Source organism: Salvia miltiorrhiza, chromosome 4, assembly GCF_028751815.1.
Source record: "Salvia miltiorrhiza cultivar Shanhuang (shh) chromosome 4, IMPLAD_Smil_shh, whole genome shotgun sequence".
In the NCBI taxonomy this organism is placed as follows: Eukaryota; Viridiplantae; Streptophyta; class Magnoliopsida; order Lamiales; family Lamiaceae; genus Salvia; species Salvia miltiorrhiza.
The window spans coordinates 3129872-3153563 of record NC_080390.1 but is presented as its reverse complement, the minus strand read 5'-3'; the positions used below and the strand labels follow the sequence as shown (position 1 = coordinate 3153563).

The 23692-nt window shown below is 39.5% G+C and overlaps 2 protein-coding genes and 2 long non-coding RNA genes across 5 annotated transcripts; 2 read left to right on the top strand and 2 right to left on the bottom strand.

Annotated features, from left to right (window-relative positions):
* Positions 1–5408: 5408 nt before the first annotated feature.
* LOC131022280 (uncharacterized) lies at positions 5409–6633 on the top strand. Its single transcript, XR_009101214.1, has 2 exons — positions 5409–5743; positions 6341–6633. It is a non-coding gene; the product is annotated as an uncharacterized LOC131022280 (long non-coding RNA).
* A 3432-nt stretch (positions 6634–10065) lies between these two features.
* Positions 10066–11124, top strand: LOC131022281 (uncharacterized). Its single transcript, XR_009101215.1, has 2 exons — positions 10066–10234; positions 10832–11124. It is a non-coding gene; the product is annotated as an uncharacterized LOC131022281 (long non-coding RNA).
* A 579-nt stretch (positions 11125–11703) lies between these two features.
* On the bottom strand, positions 11704–15397 carry LOC131021150 (uncharacterized). The gene is made up of 4 exons (XM_057950240.1): positions 15362–15397; positions 13070–14557; positions 12869–12970; positions 11704–12792 (listed from the first exon to the last, which is right to left on the bottom strand). The coding sequence occupies exons 1-4, from the start codon at positions 15395–15397 to the stop codon at positions 11704–11706; spliced, it is 2715 nt and encodes a 904-aa protein (XP_057806223.1).
* A 502-nt stretch (positions 15398–15899) lies between these two features.
* LOC131022222 (glucan endo-1,3-beta-glucosidase 4) lies at positions 15900–19986 on the bottom strand. Of its 2 annotated transcripts, none has more exons than XM_057951671.1 (5): positions 19654–19986; positions 18364–18572; positions 16655–17902; positions 16276–16303; positions 15900–16164 (listed from the first exon to the last, which is right to left on the bottom strand). In XM_057951671.1, exons 2-5 carry the CDS (start codon positions 18425–18427, stop codon positions 16002–16004), a joined length of 1503 nt encoding a protein of 500 aa, XP_057807654.1. In that variant the 5' UTR covers positions 18428–18572; positions 19654–19986; the 3' UTR covers positions 15900–16001. The 2 variants fall into 2 exon arrangements, with proteins under 2 accessions (XP_057807654.1, XP_057807655.1); XM_057951672.1 differs by having other exon boundaries at positions 18364–18619; positions 19654–19974.
* Between the last annotated feature and the right edge of the window lie 3706 nt (positions 19987–23692).

The window sequence follows — 23692 nt, the reverse complement described above, 5'->3', positions numbered from 1 at the left end:
GAAGAACAATTCCAAGGAGGACAGCAGGAAGGGGAAGGCCAAAGACATGCCGCTGGGTAAAGACAATGAAATAATTAATAAGGGAGCTGCCAAGGATGTTAGGGCACCTAACTGGAAGCCTAAATCTTGGGACCAGAATAGGACTGCCCAAGCTCACAGACCGCAGATTATCACTGAAAATCAGTTTGGGGTTTTGGAACAGGTGGCTGTCGAAGAAGAGCAGATTATAAATCAGTTGGGGGTTTTGGAACAGGTTGCTGTTGAAGAAGAGCAGATTCAGACACCGCGGGGAACAAAGAACCACAATCAGTCGTTGGCTTTAATTGATAGGAATATTGATTTTGAGGATGTCAATGGAGATAGATTGACATCGGGTCCGGACATCTTACAGGTGATCACTATGCCGGTTACGGAAGAGAGAGATTGGGGAGACGAGTCTGATGGGCAGTCGGATGTTGGCAATACACTGCCTGAAGCAAATTCACAACAGATCGTTATTTTTGAAAGTTCGGACAATCAGGATAAAAATTGGGAGAAACAGGAAAGGATGATGGAAAGCGCTATCAAAGCTCAGCGGATAGTGGAAACTTTCAGGAATTGTGAGGCGGAGGCGCAGGTGAAAAAAAGGGGGAGACCGTCGAAAGATTTGGCGGCAAAGAAACCGATGATTCGTGGGGAAGATAGTATCAAGAGTCGTCTCCGAAAGTCGGTGGAGCAGCAACCTAACCAGCAACCTAACCAACAGGCTGAAGATTTCATCAAAAATAAACTTTACAAAGCTTGGGAAGCAGGAGATAAACCTCGAGATTTCATTATTACGTCAGGGAGCTCGAAGAATGATAGAGCCCTGAATAATGTGGCGGCCAAGAGTTGGGCAGCTGAAGTGGAATCGGGTGAAAACCCGAACACGAATTCTCAGTCTTTATGATGAATGTCCTCGTATGGAATGTCCGGGGCCTTACGGACGAGTCCAAACGAGTTTTAAAGGAGCATTGCGACTCCTTCTCCCCTGTGATTGATGGGATTATTGAGCCTAAGACGAATCTCAAGAAGACTTATTCAAGATTTTGGCGTTCTCTGAATCTTATTCCTTGTTTTCAAAATTCAAGACACAACATGAGTTCGAATATTTGGGTTTTTTCTCATCCTTCTGTTACTCATGATGTGATTTTCTCCTCGGAGCAGGTGGTTATCATGAACTGCAGATGGTCGACGTGGAATTTTAAAATCGCGGTGGTGCATGGCGTTAACACGTATGCTGGCAGACGTCGTTTGTGGTTGGATCTTCTGGATCATATTGATGGTAATGTTGTCTTTATTGGCGATTTTAATGCGGTGAAAGGCGCCCATGAAAGAAGTAGTGACTGTATGCCTAACTCTACTTCTTGTGCGGAGTTCTGTGATTTCATTGAAGCCTCCGGTTTCATTGAGGCGCCTACGGTTGGTCTGCATTATACGTGGTCTGGTCGTAGATTTATGCCAACCCATGTGGAGTCTCGTCTGGATAGAGCGATTTATGCTGACTCTTTTGCGAATCTCTGGAGTTCGGTTTTTGTTCAAGCTCTTCCACGTATTACCTCGGATCATTCGCCGCTTGTTCTTCATTGCATGGTGGATGCTCCTCCTCGCCATCGTTTCTTTAAGTTCCTTAACATGTGGACCTTACATCCGGATTTTCTCAATACGGTGGAAGGGTCCTGGCATATGGATACCGAGATTGGTTGCCCGATTTTTAAAGTTATGCATAAATTAAAGCGTCTTCGGCAGGTTCTTCACGAGTGGAATCGGAATGTTTTTGGAAATGTGGATTCTTGTATCATGAATACTCAACAAGAGCTTTTGGAGATTCAAGATCAGATTGCCAGGGATGGTTACACGGAGGATCTCTTTGATAAAGAAGTGGAGGCCCAAGCTAAGATCAACGTTGTGCTTTCCAGGCAGAGCTCGCTTTTACAGCAAAAAAGTCGGGTGTCTTGGCTTCAAGACGGAGACAGGAACACGAAGTTCTTTCATGCAATGCTTAGGTTTCGTCATAAACCTCACATAGTTTCTCACATGGAGATCAATGGTGTTATGAATTATGATCAGACGGCTATTGGAGATCATATCGTGGATTTTTTCTCTTCTTTGTTTTCGACTAGCAGCCGTACTAATACTGATATTACGGCGGTGGAGGCGGTTATTGAGGAGATGGTTGAAAATCGTTATAATAATTCGCTCATTCGTTTGCCGGATGAAGAGGAAATTTCTGCTGTGGTTTTTCAGATGGAGCCGAACAGCTCGCCAGGGCCAGATGGTTTCTCGGGTAAGTTCTTTCAGCATTGTTGGTCGATTATTAAAGTGGATATTTGGTGTGTTGTTCAAGCTTTTTTCAGGAATTCTTATCTTCCTCAAGGCTGTAATTCTAATACCTTGGTGTTGATCCCTAAGAAAGATGTCGTCAATTCGGTCTCGGATCTGAGACCGATTGTTTTGTCCAACTTTCTTTACAAGATTATTACTAAGGTGTTAGCGTCTAGACTGAGTCAGGTTGCTGCTGTTTATGTTTCCCGTCATCAGTTTGGTTTTATTAGCGGCCGTTCCATTCACGATTGTATTCTGATTGGGTCGGAAGGAGTGAACTGTATGCATCGTACGAGCCGTGGTCAAAACATGGCTTGCAAGATTGACATCAAAAAAGCTTTTGATACTCTTAACTGGGACTTTCTGCTTAACGTTCTTCGTGTTGCTGGCTATGATCCAAAGTTCATTAGTTGGATTGAGATTCTGCTTCATTCGGCTAGGATTTCTATTCTGTACAATGGTCAGCTTAAAGGCGATTTTGCGTGTTCAAGGGGTGTTCGTCAGGGCGATCCTCTTTCTCCGATTCTTTTTGGAATCGCCGAGGATGTTCTTGGTAGGCTCTTTGCAAATTGTGTTAGCGCGGGCACCCTTACACCGATGCAAATGAGACAGGGAATTAATTTTCCCACTCATCTTTTATATGCGGATGATATTCTGGTTTTCTGTCATGCCACGGTCACGAACGCTCATACCATTCAGAAAATTATGGAGTATTATGGTCAAATTTCTGATCAAATTGTTAGCCAGGATAAGTCGCAAATTTTTTTTACTAGCAAAGTTCCATCTCAGACCTGCTGGGCTATACGGAGCATATTGAGGTTTTCTCAGGGCAATTTTCCGATTTCTTACCTTGGGGTTCCTATCTTTAAGGGCCGTGTGCGTGCTTCATATCTTCGACTGATACATGATCGTGTGATCAACAAGTTCGCGAGATGGAAGGGATTACAGTTGTCGATGGCTGGGAGGATTTGCCTGATCAGGTCGGTTATCCAAAGCTCCCTGACGCACTCCATGATGGTTTATAGATGGCCGACAGCTCTTATTAAGGAGCTCGATGCGTGCTGCCGTAATTTTCTTTGGACTGGCAACATCAAGCAAACGCCGTCTTGTTCTGTGAGTTGGAAAAGGGTCTGCTCGATTAAGGAGGAGGGCGGTCTCGGGGTAAGGTCGTTCGACCTCATGAATAAGAGCTATCTCATGAAAATGGCGTGGAAGGTGGTTGGTGGGCGTGAGTTCGGATATGATTTAATTAGAGATAGATATCTCGATCGCTTTGGGCGTAGTAAATCTCTGGTGGCTGCTTCTACTATCTGGATGAGCTTACGTGAGGAAATTGATGGTTTGGTGGCGGATTCGTACTCGTATATTGGTGATGGCGCTTCTACTTCGTTCTGGTATGACGACTGGCTTGGGTATAATCTTTTGAATAAATGCGGTATTCCACATTTCATGCTTCCGTTTCTTACTCAATCGGTGGCGGATTACTTCTATGATGGGGTCTGGCATTTCACGCAAGCCTTTGTTAATGCTTTTCCTGAGATAGTGTGTGATATTTTGCTCACTCCTCTGGGCACTGACGGAGATGTGCGTTTCTGGAAACCCTCGTTGCACGGGAATGTCACTACTGCGCTGGCCTTCAACAAGCATTGTCATCATTTTCCGAAGGTGTCTTGGGGTTCTTGGCTTTGGGAATCCTTTATTCCTATTCGACATTCCTTGATCTGTTGGCGTCTTCTTCATAATAGAATGCCGACTTATGATCGCCTTATCCGCTACGGTATGATCACGCCTAACGTTTGTTTGCTTTGCTTAAAAGGAAGTGAGTCTCAGGATCACCTTTTCTGGAATTGTGAGCGTGTGAAGAATATTTGGGTTACGTTCCTTGGGTGGTTCAATTTCACGCAAGGGTTGCAAGAGAGTGATATTCATAGTTTTTTGGTGATAGCTTGGCAGTATAAACTTAGTCCCCTCATCGGTAATTTCTGGAAAGCGGGTATCATCACGGTCATCTGGGCCATTTGGATGCAGAGAAACAATTGTATCTTTGATAATCAAAAGTTCGAAGCACGTCGTGTCATCCACACTGTGAAAGTTGCTTTCAAAGAGATTGATAATAACTTTGCTAAATTAGGCTACATGTGGAATTCTTGGTCGGATTATCTGATTCTCCGGGCAGTGGGTGTTAATACCAGGATTGCTCCTCCTCCGGAGTTTGTGGAGGTACATTGGTGGCCACCGGTGGCGCCGTGGATCAAAGTGAATACTGATGGTTCAGCGACGGGAACTCCGGGCACTATTGCTGCAGGTGGGGTGTTTAGAGATAACTGGAATGTGGTGCGTGGTTGTTTTCACTTCAAAGGTGGCTCGGGTTTTGCCTTTGAAGCAGAGCTTCTGGCAGTTATCTCGGCGATTCAAATTGCTCACAATCGTGGATGGCACAGACTTTGGATTGAAGCCGATTCCACCTACGTGATACTCATTCTTAATTCTCGTTCTTTGAATGTGCCTTGGCGTTTTAAGGCGGCGTGGAATAGGATTTTAAAGATGTTAGATGATTTCTCGCTGCAGGTTTCTCACATCTTTAGAGAAGGAAACAAGGCGGCCGATTTAATGGCTAACCAACAACGTTCGGAAGGGTGGTGGCCGCACGAGATTGAGGAGATTAGGGCTGCGGTTCGTCTTGACATGGCTTCGCATAGCCATCTGCGTCAGAAACGGTAGTTGGGGCTGATGGGTGGCTGTTTGGTTCTAACCGCCCGTTTAGTTTTTTTTCGTGGGGTGAGAGCCGGGATAGTTTGGGGACGATGGTTAGGCCGGAGTTCCGGAAACTTTCCCTTCCGCTCTTCCCTACTTTCGTTTTGTGTTTAGACGAGTAATCTTTTTCCTTTTCACGGTTTTTCCCACTGGGTTTTCAGTGAAAAGGTTTTAATGAGGTTCGGCCCTTAGTCTGCTCCTTCTGTGCTTTCAAGGGTTTTTTTAGGTTTTTTCTTTTCTTTTCTTTTATAAAATCGTCATTTAATTAAAAAAAAATTATTAGCATCATGAAGTGCATATTTTCAAATAATTACTTATTACATTATTAAAGTATGAAATGAGCTATGCATTTGCATCATGATTTAAATTGGTGTTATTTATAATCAATTATTAAAGAAAGTCGAGTAAGAATATTGTTGGTGTTCTTAACTCAAGAGAAATATTTTTAATTATTTATTCATTAAATTTTGAAAACCCGGCTAAGTGAATCATAGAATATTAAGCACTACACCATGACTTAAGATTAGAATTCAAGGAGACCTATTGAGAATAGATTTCTTGTAGGCTTTGTGATGACCAGGAGGATTAGCGCTATTTTTCCAAGACAGGTTTATATGTGTATGATCTTCAGGCTTTGCCTATCCAGGTGGGCTTACTTTCCAAATATATAAAGTATGATTGAGTTATTAAGCTCTAAATATTTCAATGAAATGCAAATTGTTTATTCTATTAAATGAAAACTGTTTATCCAATAAAATATTTTGTGCACTCTGCTCCGTTTAAGGCTCGCAACAATGAATCGATCGAGGTTCTCTCTTGACCTAACACGTTATTTGAGAATTGTGTACACCTATTAGCTGACCTGGTGGGTTGATCTCCATCGGGCACTAATCATGTATGAGGCGTTATAAGGGTGCTCGACGGGATGTGTTCCGGAGCATTGGGTCCCAAATGGGAGCTTGGCTGGGTTACGCCCTCAGTCCAAGTAAAGCAGGAGTAATGGATCCGTCGGTGGCTAAAAGGTCCGGGATCACAGCGAGTAACGGAAAGGGAGTGTGACATGTGCGCACAAATGAAAGAAATTATTTTAACATGCTTAGAAGTTATTTTAATTTAAAACCTTCTAAGTCATGTCAAGTATGATTGGATAAACTGTCTTTACAAAAATATGAAATATTTATGAAAATGCATGCCCACTAAGTACATTAGTACTTAGCCCAAAAATACTTTCAAATGTTTTCAGGTTGGCTGGCCGGTGCTGACGGGACGGAGCTGAGGCTAGAGATAAATTCCTATGTTAGACTTCCGCTGTAGCAATTACTCTTATACATCTTTTGTTTTCTCAACTTAAGATGACTTCATTTGAGCTTCAATTTAAAATTTATAGTTTTATGTTAATGAACGTCGGTTGTCAGAAGCATGAAACAAAACTTGTGATCCAAAGGGGCCTAGCCTGACTTTCTATCCTATTTCGGGTTTTAACAAGGTATTTCCCTTGTTTATTTCTATGAATTATTCACACCTCGATTATATTTATTCCTTCAAGAATTGGGGTGTGACAGAATGGTATCAGAGCATAAGTTTTCTTTCATGTCTCTGATAACCATAAGCTTTTTGATGTCGAGTCTAGAATAGTATCTCTAGACTTCTAAGAATGTCAGAAGCCCTCAGCTCGCCGTCACACTGCCGCAACTAAGGTACGATAATAATTTCAAAAATATATATATGTATTCAAAGTTATGAAAATTTTCAAGAAAATGTGCGCCTTATGTTTATGATGTTATGTGAATGTTTTTTGTCGTGTTTGGGACTACCCGAACCCATAACGACTCAATGAATGTATTTCGTGTTTGGGACAACCCGAGCCCTTAACGAATCAATGTATGTATGTATGTATGTATGGTCGAGTTAGATTCCTTGAATCTTTCCGGCATAAGCAAAGTTTTTCATGAAAGGGACATTTAATGTCCATATGACTCAAAATTTCAAAGAAAGAAAATATATGTATGTATGTATGTATGTATGAATGAATGATGAGAAAGCTTTATGTTATCATTTTAGGTTCACTGCCTATATGATTAGAATGATGAGTTCTTTTACAAATCGTTTGAGAACCACCCAATAATGCCTTACGAATGTTAGTCGTGATAGCACCGCTAGAACGACATAGAATGGACCTATATGATACCAAAGATTTATGATTGAAGTACTTAGAAGTAAATGCTTTAAGTTAGAAGTTGACTTAGAGCTTTATAAGAGATAAGAAGTTGACATGATTAGGGGCGAAGCTCCCATTTGACTGAGTGATTCGTTGTGCTGGGTCTGGCCAGCCCACATGACTATGACCTCGGTGATTGTCAATTTAGTCATCCCAATGTATAAACTCGTACTATATAGTTGTCCCAATAAGATCTTCTTTGATTACGATAAGCATAGTATGATTAGAATGAGTTCATTTGTCAACAGTTCTCGAGACATGAGAAGTAGCATTTTCACGATTAGAAAATGTGATAAGCATCAAGCTATGTAGGTGCACTGATAGTAAATGTCTAGTACTCCAAACTAGATTTCCCAAGTATGCAATTTCGAGGACGAAATTTTTGTAAGGAGGGAGGGATGTAACGCCCCGCTTTTTCCCTAGCTAAATTTAGAGTAAATTTTGAACTTAGAAGTATGAGACGATTCACGCTGGTGAATAAAAACGAGTTTATTTTAATTCCAACAAAAATGATTTACAAAAAACTTTGTAAATTTAATCATTTAAATTCTTTTGCATTGCATATTTATTGAGTATTTGGGTGTTTTTAATTAGCAAATCCTGAAAGATTTTTACAGATACAATTCTTTTATGAGATAGTTTTAATTGTCAAATCATCACTCACCTCACTTAGACTCCCATCAAGAGCCATGCTCCTACATTTAGCTTTTTCAACTTTTCGCCACACTTGGCAGTTGGCAGCCACCAACTCCCCTCCAAACTGAACTACACGACATGAAATCTATTCTTGCTGTTGGTCAAATGGGTTATCATATAGGCTACTGTTCACAGCTCTTGTCAATTTCCATGCATTTATGGCAAATAATATCATTGTCAAAAGTTACTGCCATTGCCATTGTTTTCAACTAATACTGCCATTGTTTTCAACTATTACGGCTAAGTTTGTCTATAAATTGAGCCTTGCAGCAACATTTCATTATTCACCACCTCTTCCACAATTTCACTCACCCCATTCTCGCAAGAAGTAGGAGGTTCACTCTTTATCTCATCAGCCAAAAGTCCTCCTTCCATCACACACTAATAACTATAGCTAGCAAGCAACTCAAAATGCAAGAGCTCTCAATCCACTGAGATTCAGCAACACAGCAGAATCCTTATAAAGGTTTCACTTCCAAATTCTACTCTATAAATTGTAATGTTTCCTTTCGTTCATTCACAGAGAAACACATATGCATACATTCATTTATATATATATACAAACTCATATATGTGTTTAAGCAAACATATCAAATGTTTTACAATGATTAAAATCGAAAATGAATAAAAGAGAAGAAGAAGAATGCTATATGTTTGTTGGGTGTGTGAGCCGAGTCTGGGGAGTGATACGGCGGTCGGCGGCGGCTCATCGCTGTTGTCCGTCCGGCGCAGCAGAGCGAGAGGGAGGTGGCAGCGCCCTCGCCGTTGCCAAGGAGGGAGGCGGACGAGGGGTGGTGTCTGGGCGTGAGCTCATAGTTGGTGTGTGCGTGAGATGAGAGGGAGAGAGATGAAATGGGGGTGGACGGCGGCTGGACAGCGGGGCTGTTCAGTGGAGGGAGGCAGGGCACGGCGGCTGTGCCGCTGCTGCCCGGCCACGGTTGGAGAGAAGAAGGTGGGCTGGTCGGAGCTGGTCTGGGTGGAGGGTTGAGCGGAGAACGACGGCGGCGGTGGTGGCAGTTTGGTGGCTGCTACTCGCTGGGAATTTGAGGGCGGCGATGGCGGTACCATCGGCCAAAGTTGAGCCGAGGAGAGGGAGGAGCGTCGAAGGCGGCTCAGCTGCTGCCGATCAGACCCAGGAGAGAGAGAGATGGGAGTCGGAGTCGGCGGCGGCTTTTGCTGCTGCAGTCGCCGGAAGGAAAGAGAATGGAGGGGTCGAGGGTGATGGTGAGGATGACAGAGCGGCGCTCGTCGCCGGGGATGGTGGTACGCGGCCGTGAAGTCCGAGAGAGAGGGAGAAGAGGAGGGGCGTCGAGAGAGGGGCGGCGTGTGTTGGTTTGTGTGTGTGGGGGCAACCTTGAGTGAAATAAAGTCGAGGGAGTCGGGAGAGGGGTGACCGGCGACGCCTACCGCCGGAGGAGAGAAGAGGGCGAAGAGGGGTGCCTTGCAGCGCAGCTGCTGTGTGCTGTGTGCGTGTGTTTGTTTTGTGTGTGTTCTGAATGTGTGTGTGCGTGTGATTAAGAGAGGGAGGAGAAAGGTAATAGGGTTTGGGGTTTGGGGTTTTGGGCCTGGATTGTTGGGCTTTGGCTATTGGGCCGGAAAATGGAGAAGGAAAGAGTGAATGGGCTTAAGTTGTTGGGTCGATTTTTAATTTTATTTAGCTGGGCCCGATTTATTTTATTCAGTCTGGGCCATTCCTATTTTATTGAATTGGGCCTCATCTTTTAATTGGTATGGGCTATTATTTATTTAAGCATGAGCTCTATTTCATCTATTTAAATGGCTTCCCTATTTTATTTAATTAGACTAATAATTAGTTTGATTAAATTATTTTAAAGATGATTTGCATTATAATATTATTAGCATCATGAAGTGCATATTTTCAAATAATTACTTATTACATTATTAAAGTATGAAATGAGCTATGCATTTGCATCATGATTTAAATTGGTGTTATTTATAATCAATTATTAAAGAAAGTCGAGTAAGAATATTGTTGGTGTTCTTAACTCAAGAGAAATATTTTTAATTATTTATTCATTAAATTTTGAAAACCCGGCTAAGTGAATCATAGAATATTAAGCACTACACCATGACTTAAGATTAGAATTCAAGGAGACCTATTGAGAATAGATTTCTTGTAGGCTTTGTGATGACCAGGAGGATTAGCGCTATTTTTCCAAGACAGGTTTATATGTGTATGATCTTCAGGCTTTGCCTATCCAGGTGGGCTTACTTTCCAAATGTATAAAGTATGATTGAGTTATTAAGCTCTAAATGTTTCAATGAAATGCAAATTGTTTATTCTATTAAATGAAAATTGTTTATCCAATAAAATATTTTGTGCACTCTGCTCCGTTTAAGGCTCGCAACAATGAATCGATCGAGGTTCTCTCTTGACCTAACACGTTATTTGAGAATTGTGTACACCTATTAGCTGACCTGGTGGGTTGATCTCCATCGGGCACTAATCATGTATGAGGCGTTATAAGGGTGCTCGACGGGATGTGTTCCGGAGCATTGGGTCCCAAATGGGAGCTTGGCTGGGTTACGCCCTCAGTCCAAGTAAAGCAGGAGTAATGGATCCGTCGGTGGCTAAAAGGTCCGGGATCACAGCGAGTAACGGAAAGGGAGTGTGACATGTGCGCACAAATGAAAGAAATTATTTTAACATGCTTAGAAGTTATTTTAATTTAAAACCTTCTAAGTCATGTCAAGTATGATTGGATAAACTGTCTTTACAAAAATATGAAATATTTATGAAAATGCATGCCCACTAAGTACATTAGTACTTAGCCCAAAAATACTTTCAAATGTTTTCAGGTTGGCTGGCCGGTGCTGACGGGACGGAGCTGAGGCTAGAGATAAATTCCTATGTTAGACTTCCGCTGTAGCAATTACTCTTATACATCTTTTGTTTTCTCAACTTAAGATGACTTCATTTGAGCTTCAATTTAAAATTTATAGTTTTATGTTAATGAACGTCGGTTGTCAGAAGCATGAAACAAAACTTGTGATCCAAAGGGGCCTAGCCTGACTTTCTATCCTATTTCGGGTTTTAACAAGGTATTTCCCTTGTTTATTTCTATGAATTATTCACACCTCGATTATATTTATTCCTTCAAGAATTGGGGTGTGACAACTTTATTCATTAAGTGAATAAATAAATTGTAAAAAAAAGTATAGAAAAGTCAAACCTTATTATACATTGGGCCACAAAATTTTTATTAATTATTATTATAAACTTTATTTATAAAGTGGAAAGATAAATTGTAGAAAAATATAAATAATAGGCAACTTTATTCATTGGGCCACATCACTTTTATTAATTGTTATTATAAAGTTTATTTATAAAGTCAAAATATAAATTGTAAAACAATATAGATAAAAGGCAAAAAAAGTGCCCCCAACAAGGTTTGAATCCAAAGTCCCTAGGGGTAAGCAACACTTTATCCATTACATCATAACATCATTTTTATATTTATTTATGAAAAGTGCTACTCACTTTCTTCACAAAAAATTAATATAGCACTTTCATGCATAATAATACAAGTTTTTTTGATCGGGAAAAAGGAGATATATTAAACTGAGGAAAAGAGAGAACGGTACCAGAGGTACCTACAACAAATAAAACAAGATCAGAGAAAGAAAAGAGAAACCAAGCAGGGGAAAAGAAAAGAACGATACTGCTAAAGTTAGCCATGGAGTTTCACAGCTCCAAACCAGCTACCAAAATTTGGAGAAGAAATCTGCAGATTGAACGCCAGCCTCCAGCTCCAAAGCCTCGTTTTTACCTCTGTCAACAGCTTATCTTTGCTCCAGCTTCCAAGATTAAACCTGCTGTTATTTCTCCCTCTCCAAATGCACCAAATCGTGCACATCCAGACCCCAAGGAGAAGCTTAAAATCCTGTTTAGTCCCCAAGTTGACAAAGGCGAGAAGATGATCTTTAATCGTTGCCTGAAAAACTGAACTTTTCCCAAGCCAAAGGAGTAAGCCCTTCCATAACTCCTCGAAATTGCGGCATGTGGAAAACAAATGTGCAACCGTCTCATCTTCCAATTTACAGTTCACACACTTCAAATCAGCGCTTTGAATAGCCACTCGTCTCTTCAAAAGATTGTCGCATGTGGCCATTCGGCCTCTAAGGGCTTTCCAGACCGTGGTGATCACCTTATGAGGGACCGGGGCTCTCCAAATCATCTGCCAGAAATCCTCATAACCTCGATTTGCATGGTTGTCATTCCTCGAGCTGATTTCTTTATAAGCCGACTTAACTGAAAAGGCTCCGCTTTGGCAAGCTTTCCAGCACCATCCGTCCTCTTGTCCTTCACATAAACGAGCTTTATCAATAGCCAAAAGGAGACAATGAACCATATCCTGCTCTCTTTCCAGAACAGGCCGAGACCATTCCAGATTCCAACGCCACGAGCCTTCTGCCCAAAACCCCATATTTTTTATGGAACCATCCTGGTTAGAACTATGACGGAACAGTCTAGGGAAGAGCTCTTTGAGGGGTCTCTCCCCGATCCAGACGTCATGCCAAAACGAGAACAGGTCCCCTTCTCCAGTAAGAATCTTAAGGTTTTCTCTGAACCACCTTCCAGTCTCCCCCTGGCTAATGCCGAGAACATTCTTCCACCAACCCGACGGAACCACCCTCCTCTCGGCAGTGATTAACCCGCTGCCATCCCACCTAACCTCCCCGTGCCTTTTCTTAATCACCCTAACCCACAAAGACTCCTTTTTCCGAGAGCAAGCGCCACATCCATTTTGCCATGAGAGCTGTATTAAACCACTCCAGATCCTTAAGACCTAACCCCCCTCGGCCGACTTCGACACACAAGTCCTCCCACTTGACCCAATGGATCTTCCTCTCCTCCATGTCCCCGCTCCAAAGAAACTTTGCCATGTAAGATCGAATCTCAGAGATCACTTTTTTCGGAACCATGGAGAAGGATAGCTGATAAATCGGGATAGAAAAGAGGATAGAGCGCAAAAGAGTGAGTCTACCGGCAAACGAGAATTTCCTATTTTTCCAACCTCTGATTTTCCTTTTCACCTTCTCGATGAGATAATCCCATTCAGATGCACGGTAGAGACTTGTTCCAATCTTAATACCAAGATATTTAACTGGAAAATCTCCCCGTCTGCAGTTAAGCAGAGCTGCCATATTTTCGCCCAACTGACTCTCCATGCCCAGACCATAAATTCTGCACTTCTCAAAGTTAACCGAGAGCCCCGATAGCATCTCAAACAGAAGGAGAATACATTTGAAGGCCCATGCATTTTCTCTAACATTTGAAGCAGTGAAGATCATATCGTCCGCATATTGAAGATGGGAGATGCAAATCTCACCATTCCCAATTTTAAACGGGACCAGAAGCTCTCTCTGGACTGCCCTCTCGGTGAGAAGATGAATACCCTCGGCAACGATCAAGAAAAGGAAAGGCGAAAGAGGGTCGCCTTGTCTAAGGCCCATCTCCAACTGAAACTCGCCCGAAGGGGCTCCGTTGACCAGAACGTTGATACGGGCTGAGCTAAGGCATTCGCCAATCCATTTCCTCCATAACGGGCTGAAGTTCATTTTCTCCATCATTTCATCAAGGAAATCCCATTCAACCGAGTCGTAAGCTTTTGCAAAATCAACTTTGAAGAGAGTCAAGCCTTTCTTCTTTTTCTTGGCTTCTTCAATCAACTCGTTGAGCACCACGACGCCATCCAAAATGTATCTCCCCTTAACAAATGCACTTTGGCAATCAGAGATAATAGCATTGATAACCTGTTTCAGCCTCAAAGAGAGTGCTTTGGCAAGAACCTTGTACAAACAGTTGATCAAGGAAATGGGTCGAAAATCATTGAGCTCAATCGGCGCCTCCTTCTTCGGAATCAACACAATGAAAGACGGGTTACACCCTCTTGCAATTTTACCTTGGTTGTGGAACTCCCTGAACACCTTGACGATGTCGTCTTTGATAATCTCCCAGCAATGTTTCATGAAATGAAAGTTGAAGCCGTCCGGACCGGGACTCTTCCCGCTGTCGCAGTTCCAGACCGCTTCCTTGATCTCTTCTTCTGTGAAAGGTCTGACCAACCAATCTCTGTTGTCATCGGATAATTTCTTTTGTATGAAATCATCTGGGAGGTTTGGCCGGCGACGGGCCCTGCTGCGAAACTGATTTTGAAAGAACTCCTTGACAGCTTTCTTCACCTCCTCCGGTTTCTCGGACCACGACCCGTTCACGGTCATTCCTGAAATTTCGTTCTTCATACGCCGGCCTTTAATAAATCTATGAAAATAACCACTGTTGACATCCCCTTCCTTTGCCCACCTCGGCCTCGCTTTTTGAGCAAGAATGTTATCCCTAGTTTCCAGTTGAGAGAGGAGATTGGAAACAGCTTCATTTCTCTTGACAGCCTCGTCCTCCTCGAGGCCCAAAGTGTCATCAATGGCATCCCAGCTATGGATTTCGTCCTTCAATCTGGAAATGGACTCCTCAGCAATTCCGAACGAAGCTCTGTTCCAAACCTTGAGGTCTTCCTTAAGCCTCTTAAATTTTTGTCCACCAATTAAAGTCCTATTGTGCTTTTTGTACATTTTTACTCTTCTTCTTTTCCTATATTTACTTCTCTTTGCCACTAATGGACCCACTTTACAATAACTTTATCATTTTTATATTCTATATTTATTACACTTTATCACTAGTGGACCCACCACACAACACCTTTAACACTTTAGTCAACTACTTTATCACTTTAGTCAACTACCCTTATATTTCACTCACAACACCTTTTTCAGCTTTCTTAGTCTCCGTGCCCACCCTCAAATGAGACTTTAATTGGTGGACGGATGGAGTACATTATTTGACGCGGGTCAATAAAGTGGGTCAGATCAAACCATGATCCAGTATCATATATGAGACCAATCATGTAAGTATTTGTGTATATTTGTATAAGCTTATATAAATTTATGATTAGTGGACATCTTCCCTAAAAATATGATTTGTGGCCTTCCTCTAAAAATTAAAAGATTAATTAATGGCGATTAATTTAAATATTAGTGAATGGTTAGTTTAATGTAATGTATTTTTAAAGGGTTAATTGGCTATAACCATAATCTATACATTATAGTCAAAATTTTGTTTTTTCCATGCATTATAAAATTGGTGCCAAAATACATATACTTTGAGATTGTTTAGAATTTTTCATAAATTTCAATTTTTCCAAATCAAAGCTTACATGAAAAAAATTAAAATTGATGTGGCAAGCTTATCGATCAAAACGATATCGTTTTGTTACTATTTTGTAAAAAAAAAAAACTAAAAAATCATGTTTGCCGCATTATCGTCGACACCTTCAGGTCGCCGCACGTCTTCCGGTTATGGCCCATTGGATTTCTTTTTACTTTTTAATTTAAAAGAAAATCAAAAGGTCATTTTGATCGATAAGCTTGCCAGTTGCCACATCAATTTTAATTTTGCATGTATGCTTTGATTTGGGAGAAATTGAAATTTATGGGAAATTCTAAAAAGTCAAAAAGTATATGTATTTTGGCACCAATTTTATATATTTGGTGATAATGTATGAATTTATAGCCAATTAACCCATTTTTAAATTGAAATTGATTTTAAATATTGCTTTAATAATGACCTTGAGTTATTTTTATTCATAAAATTACCATCGATTCAATTTGAATTTTAACTTGAACATTTTGAACTCAGATGTTAATAGAAAATGTAAATTAGGAATGTGTGGTTAAAGGTTGGTTTTGTGGTTGAGCAAAAGTTGAACGAAAACTGAAACTTGAAGAAATAAAAATGTTGATCACACTCGATACAATTCTGGCTCTCATGACATGTACAGTTTCTTAAATCAACACAAAACAAACACCATTTCTTCAAAATATCGATCGAATATGAAAGTGGATTCAAAATGAGGGAAAATAGAGGTGCAGTGCAATACAACAAATGCAATTCCTAGTTAGCTATGCTATGCTACAAAAAGCTCCTCAAATTCACATGAACCAAACACACAGACACAGTTACGCCCACTGCTGTGCCCAAATGTAGGCCGGAGACGGTCCTTGTGCTCTTCGAGGACGGGCCCACTGGTCCGAGTGCCGGTGATGGAAACAGCCCTCCCGTGCTCGAGTTCGAACTGCACCCAATCAATACAAATCAATAAACTCAGAATCTACCATGCATAAGCCAAGGTTAATATTTACATAAAAAGCAGGTCTACTAAAGGAATGATCAATTGGAGTCTCACCTTCCTGTAAATCTACAAGATCCATAGCCTGCCACGAAAAACGGAGACACGATGCTAGTTAGAATTTCTGCAGCAGATAACAAATACGACGTAGCAATGCAGACACGAAAGGGCCCAAGTCTAAATAAAATAGTCTTTTGTCATGATCTATATTAAAATAGGGCTTTAAAATGCCTTACAAAGGGAGAGAATACTCCAAACTCGTATATTGAAGCAGAATCATTTAATACATACACAAGAATAAGTCACATGAGAGAAATAAAATCCATGAAAACAGAGGGTTTCCTATCTTCATAGATGTAGAAATTTGGCTTAACAGATTATAATGGCTCCCATGAATGATGACAAATATGTGAGCTGATAAGTAAGAAAAACTTACTAGGGTCGACTGTAGTTATCGTAGCCGTGCCACCAAAGTCACAAGTCCCGCCAGTTGCACGCATCTTCTGATAGTAGTCATTATACGCATAAGAAGCGTGATTCTGCAACGTGTCGGGGTTATAGCAAGGCTGCCCTTTCTGAATTGCTGCACAGTTAGCCTGGCCATTCCCACAAGCCCAATTAAGTCCGTCTTGCAGCGACTTATCATCTGCACTTGGTCGAGCTATACAAAACGAGCTCGAAGAATTTGCACCGGTGATCTCTGTACTACCCAAACCTAGGTCATACACAGGAGTGCCATTAGTGAAAAGGAGACCCCAGTTTCTCTCAGAAATCGGCCCGGGTCTTTTGTCCTCGTTGAACAGCTCGTAGATGTACGTGTTGATGGGAACTGTGGGCTGGCTAGGCGGACCAGAATCATTCGATACGCGTTTTATCAAATTGTTAATATACAACTCAGCATTTCCTGAAGTAGCATCAGGTTCGTTGCTACCACCGAACCACGGCCAGCCAGTTTCAGTGACAACAATAGGGATCCCTGAGAAGTTGAGATCGGCTATGGAGTTGTAAGTGGCATCGATCAAGGCATCAAACATACTGTCGTAGTGAAACAAGGTGTTTGGGTCGACAATTTGTTTCACAGAGGAGAGTGGCTTGAAAAGAGCATAGTCGAGAGGGAAAATGCCGTTGCTCTTCACATATTCATAATAAGGATAAGCATTTAACATGTAGAAGGATTTTGTGTTTCTCAGGAACTGAAGAATCTGGGTGACAGTAGAGTTCAACGTCGAGTTGAAAGTGGCTGCAGAAGGAGGGAAAGGCCGAGAAATGACATCCATTGAATTTGGCGTCGAAACTTTAACTTGATAATTGAGATTTGAAGCTACCAGGGCTTTATGCAGGTTGCTCATAGCAGGAACTAGAATAGGTGCGGCATGTGGCAGCGTAGTAAGCACTTCACTTCCCACAGCAATCGCTGTAATATTGGTTGACGGAACATAAGCTGCGACATTTTTATTAACCCATGCAGCTGCCGTTGAAGGCAATTCTCCGATTCCCAGGACTTCCTCGTTTGTAACGCTAACCATGACTTCGATGCCAGTGTTTGCAAGAGCGTTCAGCATATGCGCATCAGCATCAAAGAGACGCACGTGAGTTATTTGATGAGCTCTAAGAATTGCAACTATATCAGGAGCCGATGGCATGTTTGAGACATCCGTTCCAATATTGACACCCACGAACGCCCCTGCATGATCCATAAACTATCCTTTAAAACTCCAACACGAAATCTCAGTACATTTTGTTTTGTTAAACATTTATGATCAACAAAAGGAACTTACACAAAGAATCTTAATTTACAAGCCGAAGAAACTAAGCCAGGCAAAGGGTAGGATCACATAACTAATTAACCATTATCGCCTTCCCTCCCTTGCCAGAGTCATAATTTGATTAGGCAATTTCCGCTAATATACTACAGGTGTCAAATCCTTATTTGGATCACACTTTCTAATATCATGGCTAAAGTTTGTTAAGAGTAATCTCCTCTGTCGTCCGATAATCAAATGTAATTTGGTCCAACATTATCTTCAATCGATCACTCTAAGCTCAGAAAAACACATTTTATAATTGTAGTCCATCTAGTGAAGGTATCCACAAATATTGAGCAGTATCTATGTATCAAAGGATGCTTAAGTTTCATGGACTCACCAGTTGCATTGAAGAAAAGTCCACAAAATAGCAGGACAGCTTGAAGCCATATTTGGAGCATCATCAGCTAGAACTAGAGAGCTTTTAGCTTCAATCGAAACGCTGAGCTTTGATAAAGTCGTTATTGGCAATGGAAAACCAGGAAGTTTTACCCACAGAAGACTAAATATGTCGAAGAAACTTAGGAAATAGGTCCTCCGCCTTGAATACTGTACAAACAAACGGCCTCTGAGTAATTGACAACAAGCAAACAAACCTGCATCACATAATTTATGCAGAATTACTTGCACACATGCAAGAACAATCCCCTTTTAATGCATGGTAGCAAGACACATCCAAGAAATCTGTGAACTCTCAAGTATTGCAATGGTATGTCCATCTTGAACTAACATACTACATAAAAAGCAAGCAGATGGACTTTGTACACACATTAACGCAAGCATAAATGAATTCAGGATTCGGGCCGAATGAGAATCAGACTGGTCAGCATCTTAGTAGTACTAATCCAAGTTAAATTTAATAGATATCAGAGAAGTTGCTATGAGTGAGAATGCACCAACTCAAGTTAATACACAAAGAGAGCCCTAACCAACAGATGCCAAAGGAATGCCTATGCAACGAAGAAATTCTCAAATAAGAAGAAAAAGGAAAGCATCATCAGGCAAGAACTCTGGTCATGCATATCTTGGTTACATCAAGAGCCCCATTCAGTCACATTATCCAAAGACAATCCTAGTGATAAACCAGAACTCTAAAACAGCTCAAATTGAAGATTAGACAGTTGAACCTACATAATTATGTCCAAACTGTCTAAGTTAAGGCTCGTTCCACAGATCTCAGACCCATATACAAGTTTTAAACTTTCGCAAAAATTGTTTTAAGTATATAACAATACACTAAATAGGAATATTGTTCTCCAGATCACAACTTAACAAAGATAGAAAGAAGAAACTAGGAATGGGTAATCAAGCAAAATTAACCCACCTACGAGTGGGGAGAAGATAAATTGGTAGCATTAGAGAAACAGAATCTAGTGGAAAATTCTGCCATAAAGAAATAGCTGGTAGCAAAACCACATTATTATTAATAACAAGGAATCTTAATGAACAGGTCAAAACTAAATCTTTATGCAATAATTTCACAAGGGCAGTAACTGCAAGTAGAAAATTACACGAGCAAAGCATAAACACAATGCACAAACAACACAAATGAAGCGAGAGAGAGCACCCAAGAATCTTAACAGAATAGCATTAAAAGGGTTAGCAGGAATTTGGGCAGAAAAAAACTCACTGATGGGAGCAGACAGGAAAGAAACAGAGAGATAGGGTCACTTTCACATAAAACTAAAAAGTTCTAAACTTGATTATGAGAGCGTATGTGCATATATTCAAAGAGCAAAGATTGGGGAAGCTCAAGTGAAAAATAGTCGAGTGAGAGAGTGAGTTGGGGACTTGTGAGGAAGGAATGAAATGAGGCAGACACATGGGGTGGGGGGTGGGAGATGGGGGTGGGGGGTGGAAGTGGTCTCTAGAGACAGGGTGGATTAATCAATTTCAAATGCTGGTTTTTGTATGACCCTTGTCCGTTTTCAAGATTGCTTTTTTAATGCACAAAGGTAGTCTCACTGCATTCTCTATTGCAATATAGTACAAGGATTTTAGGGTGAATTAATTTTTATTTTTTAAAATTTCACTCAAATCCACGTTCATACTTATATTGTGCATTCACTAACTAGCCCGATGAATTGATTGGAGGAAAAGAGCTGCATTCCTTCGTTCTACAGTAAAATAAATTGAAACTTAAAAATACACCTATTCAATGATCCAATAACGGAAATAAATAAAGTCCCTAATAATAATTACAGTTAATTTCATTTGGCATTTCATTATTATAATTTTTTAAATAGACCTTGTCCCTTTTTTCTTTTTTTTTCTTTTCTTTTTTTGGAGCGAAATAGACCTTGTCTGTTGTTACATTCTTACATGTATAATTATTATGTATTGGATTCCTCACTCCTTATATAATTTGCAGGTATCTTTCAAACAAAAATTACAAGTACCATGCTTAAATTTAGCAATTCCTAGATTTTATAATAACATGAGAGGAGAAAGTTAAATAAATAAAATATAACACCGGGAAAAAGGACAGCAACAACATACCTAATTCTTTAAAAAGAATTTCTTAGAAAACACAAATTACATGTTTCTAATAGTACTTTCATGAAAAATGATGATTAATTTTATTATTGGGAGAGAGTCGAGACTGCGGCTATAATGATAAATAGAAACCGCAATCACTATTCCATACATTTTATTTGATAAATCTGGAAAAAGTTTGTCAAAAAGCATAGGATAAAGACTTCTCGAAAAAAAAGTTTGATCCAGTTCATTTCGTTATATGTCATTGTTTTCTGTTTGGCTTTTATTTTATTTTTTTGAGATTTTATATGTATTGGTCTAGTGATTAATAATACACTTTATTATAATCCTTTTTAGTTGAATTAATAATCATCCTCACTGTACAGACAATTGTGAATACATTGTGCTATACTGAATGCAACATTAGTATTGATTATATACAACTGTCTGCATAAATAAGAGTAATGAAAAAATGGGAAGAAAAAAAAAAAAAAAAAGTGGTACACTTTGTAAACCTATTCCAGAAAAACATTTACAAGGTGTATGGGCACTTTACTTGGAATCATTTTTACAAATAGTATTCTAACAAAATGTTATTACAGCAGTAAAATATTCTTAAATGAAAAAAGAAAATGAAATGAAAAGAGGGGAGAATTTAGACCACAATCTAATATAGAAAGTGGGATCCAGGAAGATGCCAGCAGTAAATAAGGTACAATAAATAAAATAAAGCCTTAGTGGGGCCCGCGTTTGGTCTTCACAGCTGAGAATTTTGAGTTTTCACACAGAAAGGGTATTATATGCTGCAAATGCAATAGTGCAATCTCTTGAAATTTAATACCAACAGCAAGATTTGATTGCCATTTATAACAATTTCATTCTTTTCATAATCGTCGATACAACACTTACAAATACTATACTATTATTAAAAAATATGTGAGTAATTTACATTATATGGGCGGCTCTCATAAGAGAATTTGTATTTTCCTTTCAAAAAATAGTTGTGTTCTTTTATGACGAAAATTAATAATTAGTGGAAAAGAGAAAAAGAAAAGTAAGCTCTTTAAACGAAAGTGAAATATCAAAAAATGGAATCTTTATGTGCTTTTTGTTGAGAGGATATATACGTCTTCAAGGCTGAGATAGTGTTTGGATGTGTTTTGAAATTTGTCCTTCTCAATAATTACTGTCTAATTTCATTGTGTGTGAAAATACATTTTTCGTATATATTTTATACAACCTCCTAAACTTATTCAAAAAAATTACTCTAAATTTATATGCAAAGTGCAGTTGTCTTTCCTAATAATAATAGTAGTAATACTTAGAAATTGAAAATGTATAGTATAACATTATCTGTTTTGCCTCTTTGTGCTTCTTTTTTTTTTTATCAGAAAAAGGATTAAATTAGAGAAAGATCAAGGTACCAGAAGTACCAAACCGATTACAACAGATAAGGGGAAATAGTATTGGAGAACCAACAACTAAAATTGATCTGCACATCTAACAGATTAAAAACCTTATTCCAACTCCATAGCCTCGCTTTGATTTCGTCCAGCATTTTCTTGACTTCCCAGTTTTTGTTCTCGAATCTACTCTCATTACGACCTTTCCAAATAAGCCAAGTGGTGCAAGTCCAAAGAGCCTCAAGGAATTTCTTGTTGTTCTTACCTCTGCCCTTGTGAATAAAGGAGTGAAAGTGCGCCTCAATGCAGTCCGACCGTGCGGTGTAGAGCCCAGTCCATTTCTGTACCTCGTTCCAAATCATTTCTGTCTTCAGGCAGGAGCGAAACAGGTGGTCCGCCGATTCTTTTTCCTGGCAGCAAGCATTGCACATGGTTTCCACGTCGTCTAGCGGAATGTTTCTCTTGCTCAAATTGCCACAGGTAGGCAGCCTATTCCGAAAAATTCTCCATGCCTCTTTGTGCTTCTATCACTGATACAGAAATGATCACCTATCCACCGTGGGTATACATAATGTGTCCATCATGATGTGACAATTATAATTGTAGTAAGATAATTTTAATTAGAGTAAGATTTATTAATTCTCTTTCCTAATTAAAATTATCATATCAGTGGTGGACACGTTATGCTTGCCTACGGTGGATAGATGATCGGATCCGATCACTGATAATAGAAGTGTGGAAGGTGTAATATTCAAGGTATTCTCATTCAAATAATCAATTTGTTTGATATACAGTCCACCTGATTGGTCCGAGTAGTTTATTAGGTTAAAATATTAAAAATATGAAACAAAAATGGGGGTACGTTAAGGCTTCGGCCGGCAGCTTCCAAAACTTTTATTTTATTTTTGACACACATTATATTTTATTTTTCACTTGGTTTGGCCTACCAGGCTCCACCAAATCAAAACTGCTTGATTTAATATTACCTACATAACTTTTTATTATTATTATTATTATTGGATTGCTTCGGCCAGGTGCTAAAATTCTCATTAGCTGCTAGACGGCTCAATAGTCACTACCGACTTATTAATAGACGGTATTGAGTAGCCGCTGACGGAGCGGTCAACGAATACAAGTTTAATGAAGTTTTGGGCATTGTACTTGTTACCTGAATAATTAATTGTTATTATAATTTATAAATTTAATTATATATTACATTTGTAGCAGATTTTTTTTTTTAATTTTGATTTTGTTTTGTGATTTTTTTTATCTTAGTTATTTTTCTATTTTGAAACTTGTTGACATGAATTGTGATTTAAGAATAATATTTAATTATTAATTAGTGAAATCTTGGTGTTCATTTTTAGAGTTTAAATAAGTAATCAAAATATATGATTTTTTTATTGCAGTATTACCGTTACGAGGAAAATCTTATTATAACCATATTTCATAAAAATATAAGTTTTATAGTCTTAATTTATAATAGATGAGTTATTATAGTTATTTTAAGCTTAAAAGACTATAATACCCATTGACTTTTTTGTATTTTCATTTATTCGATGGTGTACTCGATGACAACATCGAGTATACCATCGAGTATTCGATGGTGTACACAATGGTGTCATCGAGTACTTCGATTACTCAGAAAATCTTTATTTTTTTTCATTACTCGATGGTGTACTTTGATGACATCATTGAGTACATCGAGTACTCGATGATATACTTGATAGTGTCATTGAGTAAACCATCTAGTAAATGAAAATACAAAAAAATTAAAGGGTATTATAA